At 39.3% G+C, this 14,811-nt stretch overlaps 1 protein-coding gene across 1 annotated transcript in view; it reads right to left on the reverse strand.

Annotated features, from left to right (window-relative positions):
- CDKL5 (cyclin dependent kinase like 5) overlaps window positions 1-14,811 on the reverse strand; it is a 194,305-nt gene that overhangs the window by 54,539 nt on the left and 124,955 nt on the right. Inside the window, exon 5 of the mRNA XM_004709935.2 lies at window positions 3,846-3,982. Within this exon, the coding sequence (XP_004709992.1) occupies window positions 3,846-3,982 (137 nt within the window). The remainder of the gene's footprint in view (window positions 1-3,845; window positions 3,983-14,811) is intronic.

The following is a 14,811-nucleotide window of genomic DNA, read 5'->3' on the forward strand; positions in this document are numbered from 1 at the left end:
AGTGCTCAATTGTCTATGCCAACAAATTTGGAAGATCTGGAAGAAATCCATATTTGTGCTCATTCCAAAGAGAGGTGGTTCAAAAGAATGTGAAAATTATCATTAATATCACAAACAAATAAAATTGTGCTAAAGATAATTATAAATGCTTGCAGCAGTACATCAATTGGGAACTACCAGAAATTCAAGCCAGCTTCCGAAGAGGACTCAGCATGAGGGAGATCACTGCTGATGTCAGATGGATCTTAGTTGACAGAGAATACCAGAAAGATGTTTATCTGTGTTTCATTGACTATGCAAAAGCATTGACTCTATGGACCATAACATACTACGGATAGCATTTGCAAAAAGCAGAGATTCCACAACACTTAATTATACTCCTGAAGATTAAAGACTAAAGTCTTCAATATCAATTACACCCCGAAAGCAAAAATCCTCACAATTGGACCAATAAACAACAAAGGATTACATTTTACTTGGATCCACAAACATCAATTACACTTTAAAAACTGAGGTGCACCTGACCCAAGCCGTATGCATGTGAAAGCTGGATAATAAATAAAGACCAAAGAAGAATTAATGCCTTTGAATTGGGATGTTGGTGAATAATTTTGAAAGTACTGAGGACTGACAGAAGAACAAAAAAATCTGTCTAAGGAGCCAGAATGCTCATTAGAAGCAAGGTTTTGTGTTTGATGCTTTCAACATGCTATCCAGGAGGGACCAGTCAGTCCTAGGAAGAGGACATCAGTTTGGTTAAATAGAGGTTCAACAAAAAAGGAGACCCCTCAAAGGGATGGACTTAACACACTGTATGCAAGCACAGGTCATTCTCCCTCTGAAAACCACCCTGACTTTCCCTGATATCCTAGTACAGCGATACTTTCTATAACTTCTTTTTCATGTCATCTTTTTGTTTTGTTGGTGGGGGCACTTGATGGGAAACAAATTAACACGGGAGGAAAAAAGGACAGGAGACCCTAAAACAAAATTTAGAAGATAAACAGAAAATTGTAATTTTGAACTACAAATAACCTTTTATATGAAGGGGCTTCAAAATTTTCATGGAAAAAAATGTAGCTAAAAGATAATGAAGAGTTTCCAGGAACTTTTAACGGCTTGCTCATATTTAAAATATTTCACTAGTAATAAAATTATTGCATATATATTTTTTAATTTGAAAACTGTTTTGTAAAATCTCATTTCAGAAGTTACCTTACTGGTTTGTCATCTTGGCAACAGTGCTTTCCATTTTGTGGTGATGAAGTGATATGAGGGGACTTTTAAAAGTTTGTGAAAAAATAGAATTAAAAGATAAGGATTTCCCCCCCACACACACACAAATTTGATACTCCCTTGTACTCTACAATTTATGACATTTGGAACTAGCCTAAGACAAATAAACATAAGCCTCTTCAAGTTTTAATCTTTAGAGAACGAGAGGAAATCAGCCTAATTGTTCATTAAGGAAATCTGTGGCTCCTGTTGATTCTACTATTGCTGAGGGGGCTTTAAAAAGTTCGTGGAAAAGCTCCATTACCTTTTCATTCTATTTTTCCACCAATTTTTGGAGTCACCCCTTAATTTAAATTCTTGACAATAACTGACTGCTGTAGGTTAGAAATACCTAACAACACATTTGTGATTATTGCCATGCCCATTCACATGATTAAAACTATCATTAACAAGTATCTTATGTTATGCAAATAATGCACCCCCCAAAACATGAATCCAAACATATAAGCATGCATAGTGCACTCATGAAAATTCTGTGAAAGGGCACTATGGAGTTGGCAAAAATATATAAAGTGTGTATTGTTTGTGTAAAAATATGGTAGGCTTTTTTTTGCTTTATATTAATTTTATTTTTTCTAGTAAATTCTTAGAATAAGTACAATACATGGCTAAAAAAAATAAACGAACACAAGCATGTGCAATGTTGATATATTTTATTCTACCCACCACTCATCCCTCTAGTAAACTACCAATACAATACTAATACTTTTATTAGACATTCTCTTGGTTTCTTTAAAAAATAAAACTCACTGCTGTCAAGTAGATTTTGACTCACAGGGATCCCAGGAGACAAAGCTGACATGCTCCTGAGGATTTCCAAGTCTGCGAGTCTTTATGAGAGCAGAAAGCCTCATCTTTCTCCCTCTGATGGGCTGTTGTCGTTAGGTGCCTTCAAGTTGCTTACAACTCAGAGCAACACTGTGCACTAGAACGAAACACTGCCCGGTCCTGTGTCGTCCTCACAATTGTCACTGTGTCAATCCATCTTTTCCAAGCCCTTCCTGTGTTTCACTGTCCCTCTACTTTACCAAGCATGATGTCCTTCTCCAGGGACTATCCTCCTGATACATGTCCAAATATATGTGAGACAACGGCACACCATCCTTGCCTCTAAGGTGCATCTGGTTGTATTTCTTTTTTTTAAATTATTTTACTGGGGCTCGTACAATTCTCATCACAATCCATGCATACAACCACTGTGTCAAACACATATGTACATTCGCTGCCCTCATCATTCTCAAAACATTTGCCCTCCACCTCAGTCCTTAATATCAGTTGCTCATTTTCCCCCTCCCTCCCCACACCCCCTCCCACATGAGCCCTTCATAATTCACAACTTACTATACTTTTGTCATAAATTACACTGTCGGATGTCTCTCCCCGCCCTCTTCTCTGCTGTTCCTCCCCCAGGGAGGAGGCAATATCTAGATTCTTGTAATCGGTTCCCCCTTTCCACCCCACATTCCTTTCACCCTCCAGGCCTCGCCCCTTTCACACCTGGTCCTGAAGGAGTCATCTGTCCTGGATTCCCTGTGTTTCCAGTTGCTATCTGCACCAATGTACATCCTCTGGTCTAGCCAGATTTGTAAGGTAGAATTGGGATCATGATAGTGGGTGGTGGTGGAAGCATTTAAGAACTAGACACAATCACTGAAGGCAAATGTGTGTATAAGCAAATGTGGTGAAGAGAGCTAATGGTGCCCAGCTATCAAATGATATAGCATCTGGGGTCTTATAGGCTTGAAGATAAGCAAGCGGCCATCTAACTCAGAAGCATCAAAGCCCACATGGAAGTAGCACACCAGCCTGTTTGCGGTAGGCTTTTTTGTAAGCATTCTTTCAAAAGAGAGAAGGAGCTTTCTACTCCTGTAAAGAGTTACAGTCTCAGAAACCCACAAGGGCAGTTGTTCTGTTTTGACCAATAGGGTCACTATGAGTCCGAATTGTCTTGATAGCAGTAGGCATTTATTTTTATGGCAAGTTGGCATACAATTCAAACAACACAAGCTTTTCTTCTTTTGTCCTAAGCTTCTAAGTCATTGCTTTGTAGTTTCATCTACCTCTTCAGGACTCACACATCTCCTTCCCTTAAAAGATGTCAAAACACTGACAATCCAAAAAGGCTCTTTCTTGAACCCACTTACTCACTACCCTCCTTTGGATTCTAAGCATGGCCTTGACTTGCATGGTGTCTATAAACTTCTGTCATTCTGTACCAGAGTTGTCTATTTTCCCTGTCTTCCCTGAGGCTTTGCTTCAGGTTTAATAAATTAAGTCTAAAAATTACTTGTTGGATATAGATTCTAAGACTTCAGAAGCCAAATCAATGCTTTGTTTACATCTAAAAAGCTTAAATCATTAAACTGTACAAAACCATCAAATATATTTTAGTACTTTCCATGATTAGGATAATACTTTTCTTTTAAAAGTCCTTAAATTATGAGTACATTGACAAGTCATGCTAAGTAATAACATTTCCCTCAATAATGTCAGAAGCAGCTCAAATAGAAGAATCAAGCAAATCGTCATTGTGTCAATCAGGGACTTACTTTTTCAACATATTCAAACACTAAGTATAATTTCCCTCTCCGACGAAAGGCCTCCTTCAGTTCCACGATGTTTTCTTGTTTGAGAGTACGAAGCATCTTAAGCTCTCGTAAAGTTGTTTCCTTAACTTCTTCATTTTCTAGAATATAAAAAATGGTCAAGAGAATAAAATTAAAGCTTTCAGAACGACTGTTCAAAGAATTCCAAGCACAATGACAACATACTGAGTCCCCCTGCCACTTTGAGTACCTCTGCATAAAATGTCCAAGTATAGAATATTAATACATTTTGTTCTTGAAAAGACCAAGAATAACAAACTTGACCCACATGAACCTGAATTTCTTCTTCTATTTTCTTATAACACTTATTCCAAAGTCTATGTGTACAAGCTACACTTACACAAGTACAACAGATTAATCCATGGTCATTTAATGACATCCCTACATACTGGGGAAGAAGGCTATGTGCACCTACGTGAAGTGCAAAAGGGATCAACCACAGCAGTGTGCAGGAAGCCTTATGTCATAGCTATAGCAGTTGCTTCTTTTTAGGCTGGTCTAAGCCAAAGCTTCAGAAGAGCCTTTCTATTCCCAGGGCTGCGTGTGAGTCACCTTGGGAAGAAGGGGTCATGTGCCAGGTACCCCAAGGCAGCCTGTGGTCATGTTTCCGGGAATTCTAAGAGTGTCTTATTTTCCCTCTGAACAGCAGTTGCTGCAGCTTCCTACTGTCATCTGTGGCATGTCCATCTGCCCATTCCAGATGGTGTAGCTGCACTGGGATGAAGAATTTAAGCTGCATATAGTCTTCCATGCCATCAACTTCACTCATGATAACCTCCACAGACATCGAGGAAGAACAGAAGTCATATTAACTCTAATGGATTATTTGGGGAGGAGAGACAGAGAAGGTAATATATCATTTTACATGAGATTTTAAGTCAGTTTTAGATTTCACTGGGAAATTCTATCATGTTTATGTATAAATGTAACGTGCAGGTTCAGAATCTCTTATCTGCAATTCAAAAATATGTATATATTTTCAAATCTTTTTATTGGGGGCTCATACAACTTTTATCACAATCCATACATACATCAATTGTATAAAGCACATTTGTACATTCGTTACCCTCATCATTCTCAAAACATTTGCTCTCCATGTTAGCCCCTGGCATCAGCTCCTCATTTTCAAAAATATTTTTTAAAAAGCTAAAAATGGAAAGCTTTTCCTAAGCTTATGGTAAATTCATTTAGAGGCAAAACTTGACCTGAACTTCCATGAGGCCATTTATAGTCTCTGCTTATTTCATATTATATGAATATTTATTGTCGTGTTATAGAATGACCACTTGATTGCAGGGTGCTAGAGTAACATGCTATATTTCTATTAAAAATTTTTCTTAAATTACTAATTCTAAAAACACATTTGGAATCATGGTTTTGGGTAAGGACCAGCATTCTAGCTTAGTCTAAGCTGTGCAACCCCCAGATTCAGGAGTGCCTGGACAAGTCTAGGGAGGGAGGAAATGGAGCTTGGTGATGGGACAAGAAAGACTAAATAAAGAGGGGAAAGAGGCAGAATGGGGACAAAGGGAAAGCAGGATTCTAATGCAGTACTAGAAGCAGCTCTCAGATAAGTTTTTTCTCAGTTCCTCTCCCAACCTCCATTCAAACAGGTATAGAGAAGAGATTAATAAAATCGCTGTTTTTGTAACATTATAGAATATATGTGTGGCACACAGGTAACACGCCTTTGCAAACTTGTAATAATGGTAGTTATTGGAGAATGCTGGACTACAGATTTGAAAGGAACAGAGAGATGGCCTATCAGAAGGCAACAGAAGCAATTGGAAAAGCCAACAAGAGCAGAAGCAGTAAACCAGGCTAGCCCACAGCAAGGTGGGCCACATCGGAGCTGGATACACCCAAGGCCAATGTCAGGGGCAAAAGAACATGAAACAGTAGATGTTGCCAAGCAGTGGCGGGGATATATGAGATGCATGACCAGAAGCCCCCCAAAATGGCTCAGAGGATGGTGAGGGGAAGAGAGCATCGGCTGTTCTGCAAGTCGAGGCTAAGCCAGAGAAATGATGTCTTGCAACTGTTAGAATGCTACTACAGCCTCAGCTGCTGAATCCTATGGAACACAAGTCTTATAAAGGATATATCTGGAACCCTCTTCTCTGATACCCCATCCAAGTCACTCTCAAGGTAAAACCAAAACCAAACTCGCTGCCATCAAGTTGATGCTGACTCATAACTCTACAGAGCAGTTCACTGGTTCATTTTAGAGGAATCATTACCATTTTATTAGAGTACATCACTACAGTTGGCCTGCCTCTGTGAATTTCCAAGACTTGACAGGAGTAGAAAGCCCCATCTTTCTCCCTCAGAGTGGCTGGTGGTTCCGAATTGCTGACCTTGCAGTTAGCAGCCCAACTCATAACCACTATGCCAACAGGGCTGGGGCAAGCAAACAAAAATTCAACCCTCGCTAAGAGAAAGAATGCTCACATAGATCACACTAAGAATCTGATGAGCTGGTCCTTGACCATCTCTCCATCACCATTTCATACTCCTTTCTCTTATGTCATATTAGCCTTTCAGTCACAAAATAGTCTCACTTAGGACCTTTATCACTTGTCCCCTCTGCCTAGAATGATCATACTAACCAGACTCTCGAGACTGGTTCCTTTGGCATTTGGTTGAAATGTCACTCCGCAAAAAGCTTTCCCAGACTACCAAGTCAAATAGGCCCCCATCCCATTATTCTCTATCATAGTACTCTGTATTCTTCTTTCATAGACCTTCTCACAATTTTTATTTATGGATTTGTGGACTTCCAGACCATCTGTGTCCTGAAGCAAGAGCTCTAGGAAGACAGGTCTAAGATCTTTTGGTCAACAGCATACACCCAACCATATGGGACAGTACCTCACACAGAGGAGGTAATCACTAAATACTTCCCATGAGACTGTTTTCACTGGTGCCGTGAGGTGTCTTTGCTCAGACACAGCTAGCTCTTATTTATTCACTAAGACAGAGGAATGAAGAGCTGTGATGGAGGCCCCTTGCACTTTACCCCCACCTCGCAGTTTTAAATACAGTGGTTTTTCAACTTTCTCCATCTGGAACTTTGAAAAGATAGATTGCCAGGCAAGACAAGGAACAGAATTCATTGGTTTATTCTCTGGGGTGTCTTATATAATAAGCGATTTTGAAAAACAAAGGACCCAGAAAACTGATAGCACTCAAGGTCGAGAAGGTTGAGAGATGGATAGGGTAAGTCAGGTAGGTAGACACAGTTAATCTATAATTATATAACCATCCACTATACTTGAGCAGAGTACAAAGGATGCAACAAAGTCAACGAATGAATACAGTTGGCATATCTTTCTCATCAAAATCTTCATGGATTATTGGTATCCAAAAATCAACTGCATAAAGGGAGCTTTTGTTTAGCAACTTGTGGTAGTTTCATTTTGCTGGTTCAAGATGAGCCTATTTGCTCCTATAAAGATTTATTGTCTCAGAGATTCTATAAGGTTTCTATGAGTTGGAATTGACTCCACGACAATGGGGAGGTATTTTGGCTTTGTTTTTGTTTTGTTTTCCAGTATAAAGAACCTTAAAGTGTGACTTGGGAGACACAGGTTTACGAATCAGCCTTTTAACCAATTCAGAATGTGACTTTGGGTACACCACCTAATTTTTCATCTGTAAAATACATTGGCTGTGCCCAGACATACACACATATACACACACAAATTCCTTGACCTTTTCCAATCTAATAATCTCTGACGCCTTTCATTGAAATCTTATGAGTCTTATGATGAGTATAAACTTCATGGAATTTTAGCACCTTGATTACATTCACATCATTCAAATCTATACTAGCTCCACTAACAATGGCTAGAGGACATAGAAAAATGGATCTTCATAAAAGCAGCACACACGTAGTGCCAAAACCACTTCTTTTGAGTAACCTATCCTTTTATGAAAGGAAGACTTCTCCAATTAAAAGTTATGTCAGCTCTTCTGCACTAAGACTCTAATGAATGGGGAAAGGCAAGAAGTGGCAGGATTCATCTCCTAAATGTAAAATTTCTATTATTTTGTCTATCCTGTAATTTTCGATTTTTTCAGTACTTAAAAAACTCATTTTATTGGGGGCTCATACAACTCTTATCACAACCCGTACATCCATCGTGTCAAGTACATTTGTGGCCATCATTGTCAACACATTTTCTTTCTACTTGAGCCCTTGGTATTAGCTCATATTTTACCTCCCTCCCTCATGAACCCTTGATAATTTATAAACGATTTTTTTTTCATGTCTTACACTGATCGATGTCTCCCTTCACCAACTTTTCTGTTGTCCATCCCCCTGGGAGGGGGTTATAGATAGATCATTGTGATTGGTTCGACCTTTCTCCCCCCACCTTCCCCTTACCCTCCTGGTATTGCTACTCTCTATATTGGTACAGAGGGGTTTATCTGTCCTGGGTTCCCTATATGTACCCATGTACACGCTCTGGTATAGCCAGATTTATAAGGTAGAATTGGGGTCATGTCAGATGCGGGGACGGGGGTGGGGTGGGGGCGGGGGATGAAGCATTAAAGAACCAGAGGAAAGTTTTGTGTTTCAACAGTGCTATACTGCACCCAGACTGGCTCGTCCCTTCCTTGTGACCCTTCTGTAAGGGGATGTCCAGTCATCTACAGATGGGCTTTGGGTCTCCACTCCATACTCCCCCTCATTCACAATGGTATGATTTTTTGTTCTGGGTCTTTAAAGCCTGATAGCTGATCCCATCAACATCTCATGATCACACAGGCTGGTGTGCTTCTTCCATGTGGACTTTCTGGCTTCTCAGCTAGACCAGAAAACACTCCTGAAGGTCGACAAACAGACCTTGAATTATTTATAGGCTTGTCTTTGGTTGTTCTTGTTTTGTTTCTTTTGTTGCTTTGTTTTGCTCTGTCTTATTTTTGTGCTTATTATTGTCTCTGCATATTTATCTAGATAAGATAGGTGGGATAAACAATCCAGAGGAGAAAACAAACAGGGACCTACAGTTCTGGGGAGACATGGGAGAGGGGGAGGCGAGGGAAAGGAAGTGGGTGTTAACAAACCCAGGGACAAGGGAATAACAAGTTATCTAATATTGATGGCATGGAGGGTATAGGATGCCTGGTAGGCCTTGATCAAGGGCAATGTAATCAAGAGGAATTACTAAAACCCGAATGAAGGCCAAACATGATAGTGGAACAAGAGGAAAGTAAAAGGAAATAGAGGAAAGAACTAGGAGGCAAAGGGCATTTTTAGAAGTCTAAATACAGACATGTACACATGTAAATATATATATATAACAATAGGGAAATAGATCTATGTACATATATTTATAGGTTTAGTATTAAGGTAGTAGACAGACATTGGGCCTCCACTCAAGTACTCCCTCAATGCAAGAACACTTTGTTCTAATAACCTGGCATTCTGTGCTCATCTTCCAGACAAGATCGCTGAAGACAAACCAGGAGCATAAGCAAATGTGGTGAAGAAACTGAAGGTGCCTGGCTTTCAGAAGATTAGGACCTGGGGTCTTAAAGGCTTGAAGATAAACAAGCAGTATTTCTCAGTACTTTTAAGGCTCCTGGGGTACCATTGCACTTCAGGTTGAAAATTGTGGCAATAAATCATCAGGTGATGGGTAAAGGCATGCACATTTCACATATATCTGGGTCTCTCTTCAGCTCTGGGAAGTAGCAAGGGTGCTTCTGTGGCATCCTTTTCCCCATTCTTCTAAGATAGTGAGTAGCATAGCCCACTGAAATGGGCACAAAAGCACAACTTTCTAGCTAAAACAAACATTGTGGATAATTTCCTTAGTTCCCATCACTCCCACCCAGTTTACAAATAAACAAGCTGAGAGAGAATAGCTGCTAACTTTCTTGAGAGTAAAATTCTATCTCGTGGCCTCTGGCAAACACAGAAACACAAGTGACAGAGTGGCACACCATGAGCTTTGGTGAGTGAGACAGAACACCAAGGTTCAGGTTTAGATTCTGCTACTGCCTAACTGGTGTTGTTAAGCACCACAGCTGCTAACTGTAAGGTGAGTGGTTCAAACCCACTAGGTGCTCCGTGAGAGAAAAAGATGAGGCAATCTGCTTCCATCAAGATCACGGCCTTGAAAGCCCAATGGGGACAGTTCAACTACAAGTTGGAAGTCACCTGATGGCAACAGTTGACTTCAGTAACTCACCTGTCTAGCCTTCCTGGTATGCTCTCTACGAAAGTAAAAGAGAACAACTTTTAAGAAGAAAGAGAAAGGGCACAGGAGCAAAATAAATTCAAAGATGAGTGATAAAAAGAGAAAACCTAAATATGAGCAGGCACTATTTTTAAAGAACTGTAGGCTTGAAAAAGAAATTAGGAATAGCTGTAACCTACTTTATGAAACCATAAACCAGATATTCGTATGTAGCCAAAGGAGATAAAAAATAAAAGGAAAAGAACCTTTAAACAGGTATAGTTGAACAAGTATGCTATTCCTGTACAAAACCATGGGGGTACCATGTTTGAGTCTGGTTACCCTAACTGAAGAAGGGATATCAACAGGAGAAAAATTCACATGGCAAGGAAAACAAGAAGAGGGGCTAAATGATGAGTTTGTTGTCATATGAGGGGGCTCCAAATCTGAGGGGGGGATTGAATTAAAAGATAATGGACTTCTACTCTTATCCATAATGTTCTGCAAATTGAGTGTTTAGAATTTAGGCTCTTCGTACTGTTACCTCCTTGGATTACTCAGGCTGGTGTGCTTCTTCTGTTCGGATATAGCTAACTCCTAACTTTGATGGCTGCTTGCTTTGAAACAAGACCCCAGACTCTTTTTTTTTCCTTAACAGATAGGCACCATATGATTTCTTCACTATACTTTGCTATATCGTTCTTCTATATCTTCAGTGATCTCCTCATGAAGCCAAGTACCGAGCTGAGCCAAGTCATAAAAAAATCATTGTTTTTAGATTCGGGCTACAATCAAATGAGACCTCAAATCCATTCATATATCAATGGTTTATATAAGCCCCTGGTTCACTTTAGAGGCATCATTACCATTTTATTGGAGATGCATCACCACTCATCTTCATGGGGTATTAGGTAATTCTATCGATAGTATCATTATTTCAGTCAATGGTAAATAATTTAAAACACTGTTAAGAAAAGGAATTAATACATGTGTAGAACATCTTTTTAGACCGCAACACATGTATTGTTAACTTGTACAGGTTTGAAACTTATGTGACTGGACACTAAGTTACACAAACTGGGAAGGTTGGAGATATGGCAATACTTTCAATAATGCTCACTGACAATAGCAGAACCATGCCTGATACACTGGTAAATGTCAAAAGAAAGCAAAGAGAATGTGAAAATAGCAAATATATGTTGGTCTCGGTTCACCCTTCGTTGGGCACCCCGAAAGCAATAGGCCCAAACCAAACCAAACTCTCATGATGACCACTGATCTGATGGCTTCTTCTCCCACTAGGGCATTTCAGTTTAAACTTCAAGGGAGTGTGTCAATAAAATATTAAATCTCAATAAAATTATTAAAAATAGAAAATTTTCATGAAGTTTCTAAAGCCTCCCCCACATATATTAAAACAGACTCTTCCTAGCTGAAGGCCAGATGAAAGCACAATGGGGAGTTTTTAAAAATCATTTTATTAGGGGCTCATACAACTCTTATCACAATCCATACATACATAGATCAATTGTGTAAAGCACATTTGTACATTCATTGCCCTCATCATTCTCAAAACATTTGCTCTCCACTTAAGCCCGACATCAGCTCCGCATTTTTCCCCTCCCTCCCCGCTCCCCTCTCCCTCATGAACCCTTGATAATTTAGAAATTATTGTTTTCTCATATCTTGCACTGTCCGACATCTCCCTTCACTCATTTTTCTGTTGTCCATACCCCAGGGAGGAGGTTATATGTAGATCCTTGTAATCGGTTCCCCCTTTCCAACCCACGCTCCCGATATCGTCACTCTCACCACTGGTCCTGAAGGGATCATCTATCCTGGATTCCCTGTGTTTCCAGTTCCTATCTGAAACAGTGTACATCCTCTGTTTTGTAAGGCAGAATTGGGATCATGATAGTGGATGGGGGTAAAGGGGAAGCATTTAGGAACTAGAGGAAAGTTGTATGTTTCATCATTGCTACACTGCACCCTGACTGGCTCGTCTCCTCCCCGCGACCCTTCTGTAAGGGGATGTCCAATTGCCTACAGATGGGCTTTGGGTCCCTACTCCGCACTCCCCCTCATTCACAATGATATATTTTTTGTTCTGATGATGCCCGATACCTGACCCCTTTGACACCTCGTGATCGCACAGGCTGGTGTGCTTCTTCCATGTGGGCCTTATTGCTTCTGAACTAGATGACCGCTTGTTTATCTTCAAGCCTTTAAGACCCCAGACACTGTATCTTTTGATAACTGGGCACCATCAGCTTTCTTCACCACATTTGCATATGTACCCACTTTGTCTTCAGTGATTATGTGGGGAAGGTGGGCATCATGGAATGGCAGTTTAATAGAACAAAGTATTCTTGCTTGAGGGAGTACTTGAGTGGAGGCCCAATGTCCATCTGCTACCTTAATACTAAATCTATACATATATGCACATAGATCTATTTCCACATTCTCATATATATATTTATATATGAACATGCCTTTATTTAGACATCTATAAATGCCCTTTACCTCCTAGCTCTTTCCTCTGTTTTGTTTTACTTTCCTCTTGTCCCACTATCATGTTCAGCCTTCATTTGGGTTTCAGTAATTCCTCTCGGTTACATTACTCTTGGTCACGCCCTACAAGGCCTCCTACACCCTCCTCACCACTGATTTGGATCACTTGTTGTTCCCTTTTCCCTGGGTTTGTTAACACGACTACCTTTCCCCCCACCTCCCCCTCTCCTATGTCCCCCCGGAACTGTTGGTCCCATTGTTTTGTCCTCCAGCTTGTTAATCCACACAATGGGGATTTATTAAACCATCCTTCAGGGGGTGAACTCCACAGAAGCCTCACATAAAGCTTGCAGAGTGGAGAGCTTCTGTGAATCAGTACATTTTCCTTCATATCCATTAACTGTTGCCTAGGTTTCCAAATGCACTTGGCCTAATACTCTCTTTCAAGAAAAAAAATACTCAACACCTCTACTGGCAATTAAAAGCTTGTGTTCTACAGACTTTGATCCAGGATAAAGTACAGGCATTTGCTTTTGCAGCCCCCTAGATCATTCCCAGAATATCCCCGAGGAGTGTTATCACCCCCTCAGGGAAACACTGGTATAGTTTTCTAATGTCAGGGTAAAAATTAGGATGAAATAAATTGGAGAAAATAAAATAAATTGAAGACAGTAGATTGTCAATTAAATATTTTCTAATAATTAAAGAATATATCCATTACAGAAAAGAACCATAAAAAACAGCAGCAGTATATGAAATGCAGGTTTATATAAAATCAGAGATGTTACCTAAATATCATCCTGGATGTGAGTTTTTACATAGCACCGTTAGAGATTGATTCCTTGCTACAACTGAGCCCTAGGGACAAGGGGTGCCTCCCTTCACTTTATCATCTGTACATTCAATGAAGGGCTGAAATAGGATTCAAAAGTATTTCAAAATTAGTTCTAGACCACAAGATCTCCTAAAGTAAAAGCTAAACAGACAGTATTTTTAATTGTTTCTGGTCCACCACTATTTAGGCTAAAGACAGGAATTATGGGAAAGGTACGAGAATTAATCTAAATGTGTAATTATACATGGCATTAAAAGTCTCCTTTAACTTAAAAAAAGTTAAAAGTTAAAAGAGACTTTAATGCCATGTATAATTACACATTTAGATTAATTGAAGTGCTAATAAAATTGTTTTAAAAAGGGCTCTTTTAACTAATTTAAAATAATCACTCGTATCTTGTTGGTTTGTGGTCACTATTCTTTTCTCAGAAAATCCTGAGCAAAATTAATGCAATGATGACTTAGTTGGTTACATGTTTATTAGTAAATGTTTTTCTGTGGTAATTCACATGCAACAAACAAATTTAAAACAGTATTGTTAAGAATTCAAAATCAGAGAATCCACATTGAAGATGATGTGTGAAGAAGCAGGAATCATCACAGCAGAAAAAATAAACTAAGTAAGTGTCCACAGATAAAAATGTTGTCAAAAATTCCTCCCTTTTAGCATGAACTTTTAGCCCCATCCAGTAAGAATCATAAGCAAAGGCACTAAGAAAAGTATATGACAGAGTTATATCAGCTAACAACTCATTTATTAACAAAGGGTAAACAAAGAAGCTATCACAGATTCCAGAACAGAAAGGCTAGAAATAGAGGGGGGAAAGCAAGAGAAAACTGATCAAGTCTTTGGTTTTTACATATACTTTTTAAGGTCAGTGGTTCAAATCTACCAGCAGCTCCATGGGGGAAAGAAAGATGAGGATTCCTGCTTCTGTAAATATTTCCAGCCTTGGAAACCCTGTGTTGCAGTGCTAATCGGTCCAATAGGGCCCCTAGGTGTCTGAACCAACTCCACAGCAGGGAGTTTGGTTTTAGTCATTGGTTTCATTGTGAAAAGCATTCATTTACCTAGTCTACAATTTTACTGCAAAAAGTGTCCCTCCACCCAAAATATAACACTTGAGTTTTTCTTCTAACAAATAGCACAGTTAATATTATAACCTAAATTTGTGTTAATTATAAAACTTATTTTAGCTTAAATATCTCCCAGTAAAAGTTCCAAGCTAATCTTCTATTTTGGCTCCCAGTTTAAACTATGACTTATTTTCATGAAACAATAAGGACCTCTGAAACTAACTAGTGACCTAGATTATCATAATCTTTTGAAACTACAAAAAGTTATATACATGCTCACAAAATAGGCCTTGATA

Source organism: Echinops telfairi, unplaced genomic scaffold (genome assembly GCF_000313985.2).
Source record: "Echinops telfairi isolate 266 unplaced genomic scaffold, ASM31398v2 ScPeMD7_53;HRSCAF=182, whole genome shotgun sequence".
NCBI lineage: Eukaryota > Metazoa > Chordata > Mammalia > Afrosoricida > Tenrecidae > Echinops > Echinops telfairi.